The sequence below is a fragment of the Epinephelus lanceolatus genome, chromosome 16 (assembly GCF_041903045.1).
Source record: "Epinephelus lanceolatus isolate andai-2023 chromosome 16, ASM4190304v1, whole genome shotgun sequence".
Taxonomy (NCBI): Eukaryota; Metazoa; Chordata; class Actinopteri; order Perciformes; family Serranidae; genus Epinephelus; species Epinephelus lanceolatus.
In genome coordinates, this window is record NC_135749.1 from 28,202,371 (window position 1) to 28,215,300 (window position 12,930).

Sequence of the window (12,930 nt, forward strand, 5' to 3'; positions counted from 1 at the left end):
TGCCGTAGCTTCACGTGCGGTCTCCACAAACTGGTTCTCTCAACTATGATTATAAAGTTTTATTGAAAAATCAATATATAAACGAAATAAAAATTATTGAATAATTATTTATATAAAGTGAATTTAATGAATTACATTTGTTTTACTATGATATATTTATTTTATATATAACAATATATACAAATTATTATTAAATAATAATAGTAGTTTTGTTTGATGTAACGGTTACGGTTTTATGTGCATTCTTAAATTAAAATATTAAGGTCCAAATAATCAGCAAATGTATTAATTTTCTTGAAGATAAGCTATTATGTAATTCATAAGAAAAACAATAAAGTTTTATCCAAAAACAAAGATTTATTTTGTGCGGATTTACTGACATAAGCCACATTACATTTACTTTGATAAGACGAACAGAAACATATGAATCAGAATCAGCTTTATAGCCAAGTAGATTTGCACACACAAGGAATTTGCTCTGGTGTTTTGGCGCAGTAGAAAATAAAAATAAAGCACTGTAAAGTCAAGAAGCATAACAAATAGGACAGAAAATCTATGATGAAAATATATATAATATATAATAGGTGAAAAACTAATGCACATGTACAAATGTAGATTTCTGTAATGACCCAGGTGTCTGTGTAAATAAAATCTCAATTTCAATGATATCCCAGTAAATACTGACATTTTTTAATAACTGTGCCCTTGATTTGTTATGTGCACTGCTGTCCCCAACTCAGATCATAACCAGAAAATCTACTGATTAAAAGTAGCATGTGCACAGAGCATAATAAGTGAGCAGGAAGTCAGCTCAAATCCTTGGGCAATATGTACAGATGTATGTGTAATAACTTGCTTTACACTGAGCTCAAAATGCAGCCAAGCGAAACACAAATTCACTTAAGTAGTTTCAGTCTTAAAAATTACCATAGTACATTGTATGACAGGAAGGAGGCAGCAGATTTCACAGCAAACTTGTCATGTGCGCTGTGTGAGCACATGGACATGTTGGCATCTAAATAACAAAATGATGATATTGTTATAGCATCTTCATAATTATTGTAATGGCATACATTTTCAGTCTGCAGGGAAAAAAAACAATGCCAGTGGAGTGTGTGTTCATTTAACTTATTTATACAAAAGGACTTCAGACAAATGTGTACATGAGGATATTATTGATGACCACTGATTTTCAACACACATGTGAGCAGCTGATTTTGTTGAAGGGCCTTTAGTGACACTGAGACATTTAAACTGAGGTGGACATGGTAAAAAAAAACCCTCAGTATTTTTGTTTATCAATCTTTTAAAACAGTTTCTGGAGGTGGTTTTGGGACTGGGGGTGATAAACAGATGGTACACACTGTTTGATTACAGAGTTTACATTTTATCACTGAAAAGCAGAGACTAAAGGCTGAAACCAGTTCTTCAGCTCCTCCATCTTCTCCTCCAAGGTGGTGCGCAGGTCTTCAGCGGTTTTCTCGAAGCGCACCTTGATATCCTCGGCTGTGGCCTGAATCTTCTCCTTCATGTTCTCCGTCTGCGACCTCAGCAGATCATTCAGGGTGGTGATCTTTGCCTGAGCGTTGTCACGCACCTGAGCAAAGTATGGGTCCAAGCGTGTCTTCATGTCCTCCATGTTGCTCGAGCTGCGGGTCTGAAGCTCATCAAAGAAGTCAGAAACTTTTCTGAGAAAAGAAAATAAGAATAAAAAAGTTGATTTATCATATTGCTTCAGCATTTATTATGTTGCGAAGAAATTGCTATTGTACACTGTATAATTGCAGCGTTGGAGGCAGAATTCAGATTCTTTACTTAAGTAAATGCAGTGGTAGAATGTAAACATGTATATTTACTCTTGACTGTACTGAAGTAGAGTTTAGAGGAACTTGTTCTTTACTGGAGTATTTCCATTTTACGCTGCTTTATACATCTACTCCTCTTAAATTCAGAGGTAAATATTGAACCTTTTACTCCACTACATTTATCTGACAGCTTTAGTTACTTTGCAGATGCAGATTATTATTACAAAATAAAAACACTTAATAAATTATGATGCATCTATGAGTAAATGTAATACTACCACAGTGTAGAAATACAAGGAAAAGAGTCAGACTCTAGTCACACATTTAATGACTTCAATCAAAAAAGACTTGTAACTCAACTTGGACTCTGACACCGATGGCTTTTGACTTAACTTGGACTTGAGCCTTCTGACTTGAAAAAACTTGATACCTTCACCCAAGTCCAAAGATTTATATAAGTATATAACTTAAAAGTATGCCATGATTCAATTTATTTCCCTTCATTTTCTGAATCAACATACATTAACACTATTCATTCCCAGCAAGTCAACACAAAATTCATCAGATCCACTTTGATTGAACTGATCAGCAGCATCCAGTCAAGTTGCAAGTGAGAACCCTGAAGAGCTAATGTTATGTCACTGAGTGCCAGTTGATAAAAATGATACTGATGATAATTTTGTCTGCATACAAAAACTATGTCGTGGCCAACAAAAAAAATACATTGCAGTAGGCAAAACATGCAGGTTGAAAATTACAGACAGAGATGCAGCAGCTTCCAGTTTCATATGACATATGAAGTTGAACTTACAGCCAGTTGAGGCTATTGTAATACTGTAAGGGAAGTAATGCTAAGCTAACAGTAGCTAACAGCTAACTAACTTTTTTTTTTACAAATTTTAAAAAGTATTCACGATTTTTGTAAATATAATATATTATTACTCTGTTGTTAAAATGGTATTACATTTGGTGAAGAGCACATGATGACTTGTTTTGAACTGGTTTAGGACTTGGGACTTGTCAGTCTTGACTTGGGCTGTGAATGCAAACACTAGACAGTAATATGTGACTTGCAAAAAATGACACAGTCCCACCTCTGGTAACTAAAGCTGTCAATAAATGTAGTGGAGTAAAGAGTACAATATTTACCTCTGAAATGTAGTGAAGTAGAAGTATGAAGTAGCATAAGATGGAAATACTAGAGTAAAGTACAAGTGCTTTAAAATTGTTCTCAAGTACAATGTGCTTAGTTCCATTACCCCACTGGAAGTACAGTATATGTATGTACTATATAAAATAGTTGATAGTTAATTTTCTGTTGATCAGCTTATCAATTAATTGACCAATCGTTGCAGCTCTAGATTGCTCAGTCCAGTTTATATCACCAGATGAATCCACTCATGATCAATACTGCTCTCCGAAAACATAGTATATTAAACAAACTGCAGGATGGTTAAAACATGACTTAGTATTAAAATAAAGATTAGTACAAAGTATCTTAGGAGACATCTGCAAAATGAAACTGTTCAAAAAATAAAACAGTTTAAAGTTTTTATAAGTTTAGTTGGTAAAACGCAGAGAATCTATCAGAGCCTCTTACTGGACAGAGTTCCCCATCAGCCTCCAGTGAACGCCTCCCCGCTCTCACTCACCTCTTGATCTCCTGTGTGTCCTTGTTCATGCGTTTCTTCAGCTTGCGTGTGTAGGCGGAGACCCTGACCTTGACGTCATCAGCATTCTGCTCCATCATGGTCTGCAGTTCCACGGCGTACTTCTCCGCCTGCTCCCTGGCCTCGCTCATGTGATCACCCAGTTTGTCGAACAGCTTCTGCAGGTCTCTGCCCAGATTCTCTGCAGCCTCCTGAGTGTAGGGGACCACCTTGGTCTGCAGGTTATCCCTGTATACGGCCAGCTCGGCCATGGTGTCCTGGATCAAGGTGCTGTTTGGGGGGACGAGACAGATGAGTTAAGGGATTTTGTGGCTGTTTTTTTTGGTGGAGTAGTTTGGATCCAATGGGGTCAAGACTGCAGTCCACATAAGTTATCAGAAATGTGGACTTGAGGCCAAAGTGCACTGCAGGTCTTCGTCAGCAGCTCTTTCAGTGTCTCACCTCACTGACACATGCTGAGTAACCTCCTCACACTCAGTTGAGGGCAGAATGTGTGTTGTGTAACCAAAATAACATTGTGTCGATGCTTTTTTACCTCAGTGCAACATACTTGAAACAGTCTGACAAGAACACTTAGACCCAGATAACAACTGGATTGTTCCAGTTACAGTGTAACCAGCGCTGGAGGAAGTGTTGTAGATCATTTACTCAAATAAAAGCAGCAATATCACAATGTAAAAGTACTCCATTACAAGTAAAAGCTCTGCATTAAAAATATTACACAAGTAAACAAACAGAAGCACATAGTATCCATCTTTAATTATCATATATTGATTATTATTGCTGATGCATACCTACGTAAGCAGCATTTTAATGTTGCAGTGGGTCATTTTATCTGCTCGAGACTGTACAGTGATGGATTGTTCGGTTATAAACTCATCACCAAATTCATATGTGAAATATTAATATGCAAAGTACCTGGTAACAACAGCTGTCAGACAGATGTAGTAAAGTTTAAAGTAGCAGTAAATTGAAATGTGATTGTGTTTTACTCTGGGTGGGGACCAGTTTACCTCTAGTCACACACCAGGTAGCGAGAGTGAGTGCAGTGATTCTTCTTCTACTGTGTTAGACTAACTTTAAAACGTATCACTGGGCAGGTGGTGCAGATTAAATCATTAATAACATTATGCAAATGTATTGCACAAAGTATTTATCATATACACATTGAAGGTAAGATAAATTAACTCACTCCAGTTCTCGGCCGATCTGGGAGCCCTTGATGTCTGTCACCATTGCGTCGGCCTTTGTGTTCAGATCCTCGAAATAATCATTGAATTTGTCGACTGTGACTTCCCAGGGGTTCTTCCAGTCAGTCTGAGGAACACTTCTGGCATGGCAGCCTGTGTGTTTTGACAGAGACAAAGTCATATATTCACTTTTTAAATCATTCAGATGGGAAATAAAAGAAGATGGAAGAAATGTTGCATTGGACTTGATTAAACATCTTTGAATCAGTGCCTGGAAAGTGTAACAAGTGTCATTTCATTTAAGGATTTCTTTTGATCGTTGGAGGATAATCAGCCACTTTATAAAATCTGGGACCCTTATTTGGACACTGAAGAAGCCCAAAGACTGATTTCAGACCTGTGGAAACCACTTAAGACCCTTAAAAAGGACCTGCTCACGTGTTCAGACACAATGTGTGAATCATATGTTGCTTCAAAAATTAAGGCTGGAGCACTGAAGATTAATAAAATAAAAAACTTTCTTTCTTTCTTTCTTTCTTTCTTTCTTTCTTTCTTTCCCTTTTTTTGTCTTGTCTCCTTTCCTTCCTTCTTTTACTTGAGAAGCTTTTCATGCACAAACTTATCAGCGTTCGGCAGTTTGCCATCAGGAAATGCATCTTCTATGCAGTTTCTAGTTTCCCCTTATACGTGTAATTCTTCTTTAAAATGTATATATATATATATTTATATATTTCTTCTAAGCAAATTAAAATCCAACAAAAAATTTTTTTTTGAGTCCCCAAAATAATTTTTGAACTCACCTGAGAGGACAGCCAGCACAAGGATTGCTGCAAAGACCCTCATGATGACCTGAAACATCATATAATAAACAGAATAAACAGGTTAAAATGGTCCCAGCACTGACACACAAGTTTTAGTAAATTCAGCTGTTAAAAAGCTAAAATTCAAAAAGACATTTTTATTAGAATGAATCAATAATATGACTGTTATCCCCAGATTTCTTACCAAACTCTCTATACATTTAGTTTAAATCAACACAAACTTTTAAACAAATTTTTAGAGACACGTCAAACACCTTGATTCAAACACTGTGAGACCAGCTGTTAGTAAAGATGTGTGGGAGTGATCTGAGACTTACCTCAGTGATCTGATCTGTGACGTCTCTGAGACTGACTGAGCTTGTCACTCAGTATTTATGCACTTTAGGTGGCTTTGATGCAATCCAATAAATGTCAGGAGGATTGCCGACCTCTGTCCAAAGTTCCAAGTGTGACCTGCGTCGTTGTCATCTTTTATTGCTGTGTGTGTGTTATTTTGGCTCCACGTCGCACACTGAAAGTACACATGCAGGCACAGGTCAAAAATTAGGAACAACCAAAATATCTGTCATCAGTTTGCAAGAGGTCAAGGCCTCTGGATCAGCAGTGGGATAGTGTGAGTTCAGTACTAACTGTTTGTGCCTTATATAAAATGTAGTGTGCAAAAAAAAAAAAATGTCACTGCGCCAACAGATAATCAGAAAGACTGTCCTTGTTTATCAAATCCACAATCCTAGTGATAGCAGTGACAAGGCCAAAGGTCATTCTTGTATCATATCATTGTCCAGCTGATCTGGTTCATAGTCCGCTTTAACAACCACTGCCTGCATTTATACAACGTTTATAAGATGGGAAAACTTCCAATAAACTACCCTTCACACAGCTGAAGTTAATCAATCAATAACTTTATTGTCTGTGGGTGTGGAAGTGTGCTTCTGGCCTGAATGTTGCTAGAAGTATAAACAGATTTGAGGCGTTAAATACATTAACAACCATCAGAAGATTTGTGGGCAACATATGAGTGCTATCAGTGGGTGGACAAACTACGGCCCGAGGCCTAACTGCGGCCCGCTGCCTGTTTTGTGATGGCCAGCTGCAAATTTTTAAAAACAGACTTGAACGTGGTTGAGCATTTTTCTAGTAAATTGCACTGTGTGTACATCACAAAGCCTAGTTTAAACACAATGTCCTTGTCATCTTGAATAACTAGGATGCAACTAGGAAGCTCTGCCATTGCACTTTTTAATTTGAACACTAGATGCCGCTACTTCACCTGCAACAATTGATTACAAGTCGATTTATATTTACCTCAGTAAACCTCAGTAAGACCTGTAAAGATAGAGGATAGAGAAATATTTTTTGTAGTATATTGGCACATGACTGAACCACTGTAATGTCCAGCATTAAACTGGTATTTTGAGACAGAAGGTATTTACTATGGCAAATGGCCTTTTCTGGTCTAAAAGCACAGACTTTATTGCCATGTAACTGGTTAAAAACTATGCATTTACCAATGTTTGGCATGTCACTTTTATATATATTCTTTTATACAGCCTACAGTCCAAAAAGTTCTCTGCTATAAAGGGTGGCGGGTAAGCTGGAGCAAATCCCAGCTGACACTAGGCAGACAACAATTCACATTCACACCTTCGGGCAATTTAGAGTCAACAATTAACCTAACTAGGCATGTCTTTGGACTGCTGAAGGAACAAGGATGCTAACATGGTGAGAACATGCAAACTTCGCACAGAGGGAACCAAGCTGGCGTTTGAACCCGGAAACCTTCTGCTGTGAGGTGATGGTGCTTGCTAACCACTGCACTGCAATGCCACCCTATTATCTTCACAAAATCCTGTTCTCAGACTCTCCTCCAATCATTTTCTTCTAGAGACTCACTGCCTTATTTGACCTTGTCCATTATATGCAAGTGAAGGCAGACATCTCTACAGTCGATATCTTCAACACTCAACAACTCACACCAAAACAATCTGAACTGATATTGAAAGGAAAATGCTCAACTTCAGCAAACACTGAAATGAAGAAACTCGGAGAACCACGGAGAAAAGTTACAGCCAACGGGGTTACTATAATCTCAGAACTTAAGCATACAACAGTATACTAGTCTACACAACAAAACAGATGGAAACAGCCCTGAACAATCACCCTTCAAGTACTTTTATACTGGGCGTCTACTCGTTCATGTGCATGTGTGTGTGTGTATGTGTGTGTGTGTGTGTGTGTGTGTGTGTGTGTGTGTACACGCTTGGGTCGTATTTTCTGGGAATCCAAAGTTCTCCTGGTTTCCTACTTATTCCTAGAGCTGGATTTCGTGTGTCAGTGTTTTCTATCTTCTTTGTCTTTCTGGCAAAAACAACCGTTTCTATTGCGAAACTTGGCACATCCGTCCCAACGGTCAGGTCACCTTAACCCAGAATGTTCTCCCTCATTTAACTTCCCAAGGCTTGACTTACGCACAAAGTACTCAGATTATCAAAACACATAGCACCACAAGAGAAAAAAAAATATATTTTTGATTTTGGGGTGAACTGTCCCTTCAAATTTACATCGACTTACTTTAATATACCTCTGTGATATTATCTTTGATGTGTAAAAGTGCTTAAAAATGTTTGACAGTGAAAGTTGCTGTTTACTTTGAAGCTCTTTGATTGAATTGATGAATACAAAGACACACAAAACACATTTAACCAGTTTATTGTTGTTTTACAGATGAAAGCTTATAGTTGTAAACTGTAACAAAATAGAGGAAATACTGACATCATTCCTTTCAGGGCATTTTTATCAACATAAATAGAAAATAAGGTATTGCACTTTTCATCTGTCCCATAAACATCACCCTGATTCAACGGAGGTAAAACTGAGGTAGGTATGAATCCATTTACTGGGTCATCTTAGCGAAGGACTTCCACAGAGCATTCAGCTGCTTCTTCAGGATCCGGGCATCAGCGTCCAACTTGGACCTCAGCTCCTCTCCATACGGAGCCAGGTTCTGCTGGAGCTCCTGGGTTTTCTGGGTCAGCTGGGTCTGGAAGCTCTCAGCCAGGGGGATCATGCTCCTCTGAAACTCATCCATGCTCTGCTCGATCTTCTCCTTTATCTCCTCAGTGTAGGGGACCATCTGGGCCTGCAGCTCGGTCATGCTCTTGTCCAGCTTGACCCTCAGCTCCTCGCTCTTCTGCAGCAGGACTCCCCTCAGGGCCTCGGGGTCCATGGTCTCAGCGTAAGGGGTGGCGTCCTTCTTCAGAACATCCATCTGCCTCTGGAGGTCAGCGACCAGCTCCTCAGCGTACGGCTGCAGGCTGGTTCCCACAGCTTTCAGATCCTTCTCCAGACGGGTCTTCAGCTGCTCGGCCTCCTCGGTAAACTTAGACATGAGGTCCTGGGTCAGAGGAGCCACCTGAGTACGGAGAGCTTCGGTGAGCTTGTTCACAGCGTCGGTGCTCTCAGAGATGAGGGTGCTGCAGAGACACAATAAGAAATAAGTGATGGAAAAACTCCAGTTTCATCTTTACTTATTTATTATTCTCTCCAAGCTGGGTTACTGCAAATTTGGTCAGGAATATCTAATGCTGTAGAGAAATATTTAAGAATTTACAGTTTTCAGGGACTTTATTTTTTCTTTAAGGCTTTAGTGAAAGCATCTTTATTATTTTGAGACTACTTACTTCACTTCCTTTCCCAGCTCGGACTGTCTGATCTGCTTCAGGGAGTCCTCAGCGGTTGCGGTTGCCTTGGCAACGTAGTCCCAGAAAGCATCTTTCACCATGTCGACCTGCTGCTTGGGCTGGGTTTGCCACATGATGTTGGCATTGCAACTAGCTGAGAGAACAAAAGCATTTATTTTTTTACATGTTACCACTGTATGCCTCTTGTTCCAACTTAAATGTTGATTTTAAACAAAATCACAAAACTTTCTTACCACTAAAAACAGCGAGGACGAGCACCACGAGGACCTTCATGACTGCAGCTGAAAAGAAACATGCAAAATTTGCTTTTTGTGGTTATTCTTCATATGAGAACCTGAAAAGTGACGTGCTGGTACCGATGTCTCACCTGTGTGGATGAGCCTTCAGCTGTTGAACGGAGTGTTCAGCTCATGGTTCTGTATATATAGGCAGCTGAGCTGTATAGAGGAAGCACCAGAGTAAAGTCCAACACTGAGTGCCATGTTGTCAATGCTGCTTCCACATCACAGAAACAGTGGTAACAGTTGGTCAGCTACGACATCACCACTGTCTGATAAGATCATGTGTAGGTTAAATGTCATTGTATACCTGTCAGACACATTTCAAGGCAAGAAACATTTGTTTTGTATTTAGCAACTGATGTGAAGTCTTTATGTGTATTTCTGGGTCTATTATCAGAAAAAATAACTGTCAGCTTTAAGCAAAAGTTAAGTATACAGTTATATACCTTAAGTTTTATGCCCTAGCTTTGAGAGAAAGTATCATTTCCTTTGTTTTAGATGACAAATACCCTGTTATTGGAGACAGGAGCCAAACAGGAAACTCAAATTTACAATCAGTAATTTTATTATTATTAATAAAAAAAATAATAACTGACAATTACCATAATGATATTAGCCAATAATATTAGTTTTGTGAGACTACTCAAGCTAAATGCTACTGAAAAGTGAAAAATGTTTACAAAGTTCACCAGTTTTAGTTTAGCTTGTTAGCATCAGGTTAGCATGTTATCATGTTCACAACAAACAATGCTGTTAGGTTAGCGTGCTATCAAGTTCACAACAACAATGCTAGCATGCTGATGTTTAGCAGGTATATAATGTTCACCAAGTTCACCAGTTTTAGTTTAGCTTGTTAGCATCAGTTTAGCATGTTATCATGTTCACAACAAACAATGCTGTTAGGTTAGCGTGCTATCATGTTTGCAACAACAATGCTAACATGCTGATGTTTAGCAGGTATATAATGTTCACCAAGTTCACCAGTTGTAGTTTAGCATGTTAGCATCAGGTTAGCATGCTATTATGTTCACGACAACAATGCTAGCATGCTGATGTTTAGCAGGTATATAATGTTTACCAAGTTCATAATGTTTTGTTAAGTTTGTTAGCGTCAGGTCAACATTTGATCATGTTCACAACAACAATGCTAACATGCTGATGTTTAGCAGGTATACAGTGTTTACCAACTTCACCAGTTTAAGTTAAGCTTGTTAGCATCAGATTAGCATGCTACCATGTTCACTTAAAACAATACTAATGCTAATGTTTACCAAGTTCACCAATTTTTGTTAAGCTCAGGTCAACATGCTATCATGTTCACAACAACAATGCTAACATGCTGATGTTTAGTAGGTATATAATGTTGACCAAGTTCAGCAGTTATAGTTTAGTATGTTGTTATTAGGTTAACATACTTACATGTTCACAACAACAATGCTAACATGCTGATGTTTAGCAGGTATATAATGTTTACCAAGTTCACCAGTTTTAGTTAAGCTTGTTAGCATCAGGTTAGCATGCTATCATGCATCACCATGTTCAAAGTAACAATGCTAACATGCTGATTTTAGCAGGTAATGTTTACGAAGTACAGCAGTTTTAGTTAATTATGTTAGAATGCTAATATTTGCTAATTAGTGCTCAACACAAAGTACAGCTGAGGCTGATGGGAATGACATTAGCTTAGCAGGTGTTTGATTATAAATCAAAGTCTGGGGGAAAATGAAAATATGACCTGATTATAGTATTTAAGAAAAAGCCAGAGCATCACTAAAAACAGTAGGATTCATCCCCTGGGAAACATAAACGTCTGGACAAAATTTCAAGGCAACACCTCACATAGCAGTTGAGATATTTCAGTCTGAACCAAAGAGGTGAACCAACTGACAGGCACTGTTATCCAGAGCCACGCTGTTATGGCTAAAAAGTACAAAATACATGTAGTTTATAGGAATGTAAGATTACAGTTCTATTATATTTAATTGTATTTAACACTCATGAGACTTGAATTTGGGTCACTCATGTGTAAGATGACATGTGTCATATGTAACATCCATAAACACACTCAGGAGTAAGAAATGTCAACAGATAAGATAATGAGGTTATTACTGTTTCACTCTGTTGGGTCATGCGGTACAAATACTGCACTGTTTCTGTTGATTACTTCAGTGTAACTTAAAAAGCACAGAGTCAACATACATATTGATCCAATTGAATGTCCTCCACTTCTAGACAAACTTCTCAGGTTTTATAGGTCAGTGAAATGTAAGCAGGACTTTGATCAATTGGTGTCATCTGACCTGCAGATTATCTTTACTGAGGAATGTTATGTTTCCTTATACAGCCATTCCCTAAGATAAGATAGAGGAGCTAGATTCTTCCTCATGTAGCTGTTTTCATTTAACACATAAAGCCCATTATAATTGGATAAACTTAAAAATGTCCCACTCTGGAGAAAAAGTGGCAAATAACTACATACATACATACATACATACATACATAATTTTCATGGAAGAAATTCACAACATTTATTTAAATTTTCTCACGAGACTGTAGCTTTGGAACTATAATGTTGCAGCTTTACAGCAGAAGGCACAATTTCCCTCAGGGGTTGGGGCAGAAAATGAATTTTACAGTTTTAATTCTAACCCACAAATCAAATGCACACTGACATCAACCAAACAATCTTTTAAAAAATGAACTGAATAGAAATAAACTGATAAGGAAGTCACCAATCCATTCTGCACTGAACAGAGAGACACAGCTGATCTAATATGTTGTCACAACATCAACATTTCTGTGTTTCCTCTCTAACTGATCATACTAATATAATTTTCCTTAATTCATTTTTATATTAACAGAGGGTCAAATGACTACGTGTAATGGTATGGGTCACTTGTAGTGATTAACCCAAAGAGAATTACAGTCTATTTAGTCCCTTTCAGGTCTTTGTTTTGGTTTTATCATTTCATTGTCACCTCTTACAATGACGCTCTCTATTTGAACTAAGAAGTCAGAATTTCCATGTTCCTTGTCAGAAATTTAAACTGAAATGTACCCTGGAGTTGGATTTCCAACTTGGAAGTCGTAAGAACCTCACCAACCTCCACCTTAAAATCCAAGATGGCAGCTTCGCGCATCAAGAGCCCAGACTGTATAAAATAATGGACATAGTAACTGTGATGTCACCCATTGGTTTGTGAACTATTGTCTTTAAGTCTTGAGTTTGGCATTTTGGCCCTCACCATCTTGGATTTTTGGAGCCAGAGGTGACCATATTGGATGAGAGGGTGGAGCTAACCCTAGCAGTATCTGCTGGTTTGGTTTGCACTACATATTTACAGCCAGGTAAGTGTACTTACCGGAAAAAATGATGATCCGACTCCTTAGAGCAGTGATAATCAACCTACAATAGGGTGCTGGATGGCCCCCCAACAATTTTTCTATTTCACACTGAAATAA

The 12,930-nt window shown here is 38.1% G+C and overlaps 1 protein-coding gene across 1 annotated transcript; it reads right to left on the reverse strand.

Moving 5' to 3' along the window:
• Positions 1–337: 337 nt before the first annotated feature.
• LOC117263037 (uncharacterized) lies at positions 338–9,609 on the reverse strand. The gene is made up of 9 exons (XM_078176010.1): positions 9,555–9,609; positions 9,421–9,468; positions 9,167–9,320; positions 8,384–8,959; positions 7,603–7,606; positions 5,466–5,514; positions 4,668–4,818; positions 3,458–3,745; positions 338–1,688 (listed from the first exon to the last, which is right to left on the reverse strand). Exons 2-9 carry the CDS (start codon positions 9,458–9,460, stop codon positions 1,391–1,393), a joined length of 1,560 nt encoding a protein of 519 aa, XP_078032136.1. The 5' UTR covers positions 9,461–9,468; positions 9,555–9,609; the 3' UTR covers positions 338–1,390.
• Between the last annotated feature and the right edge of the window lie 3,321 nt (positions 9,610–12,930).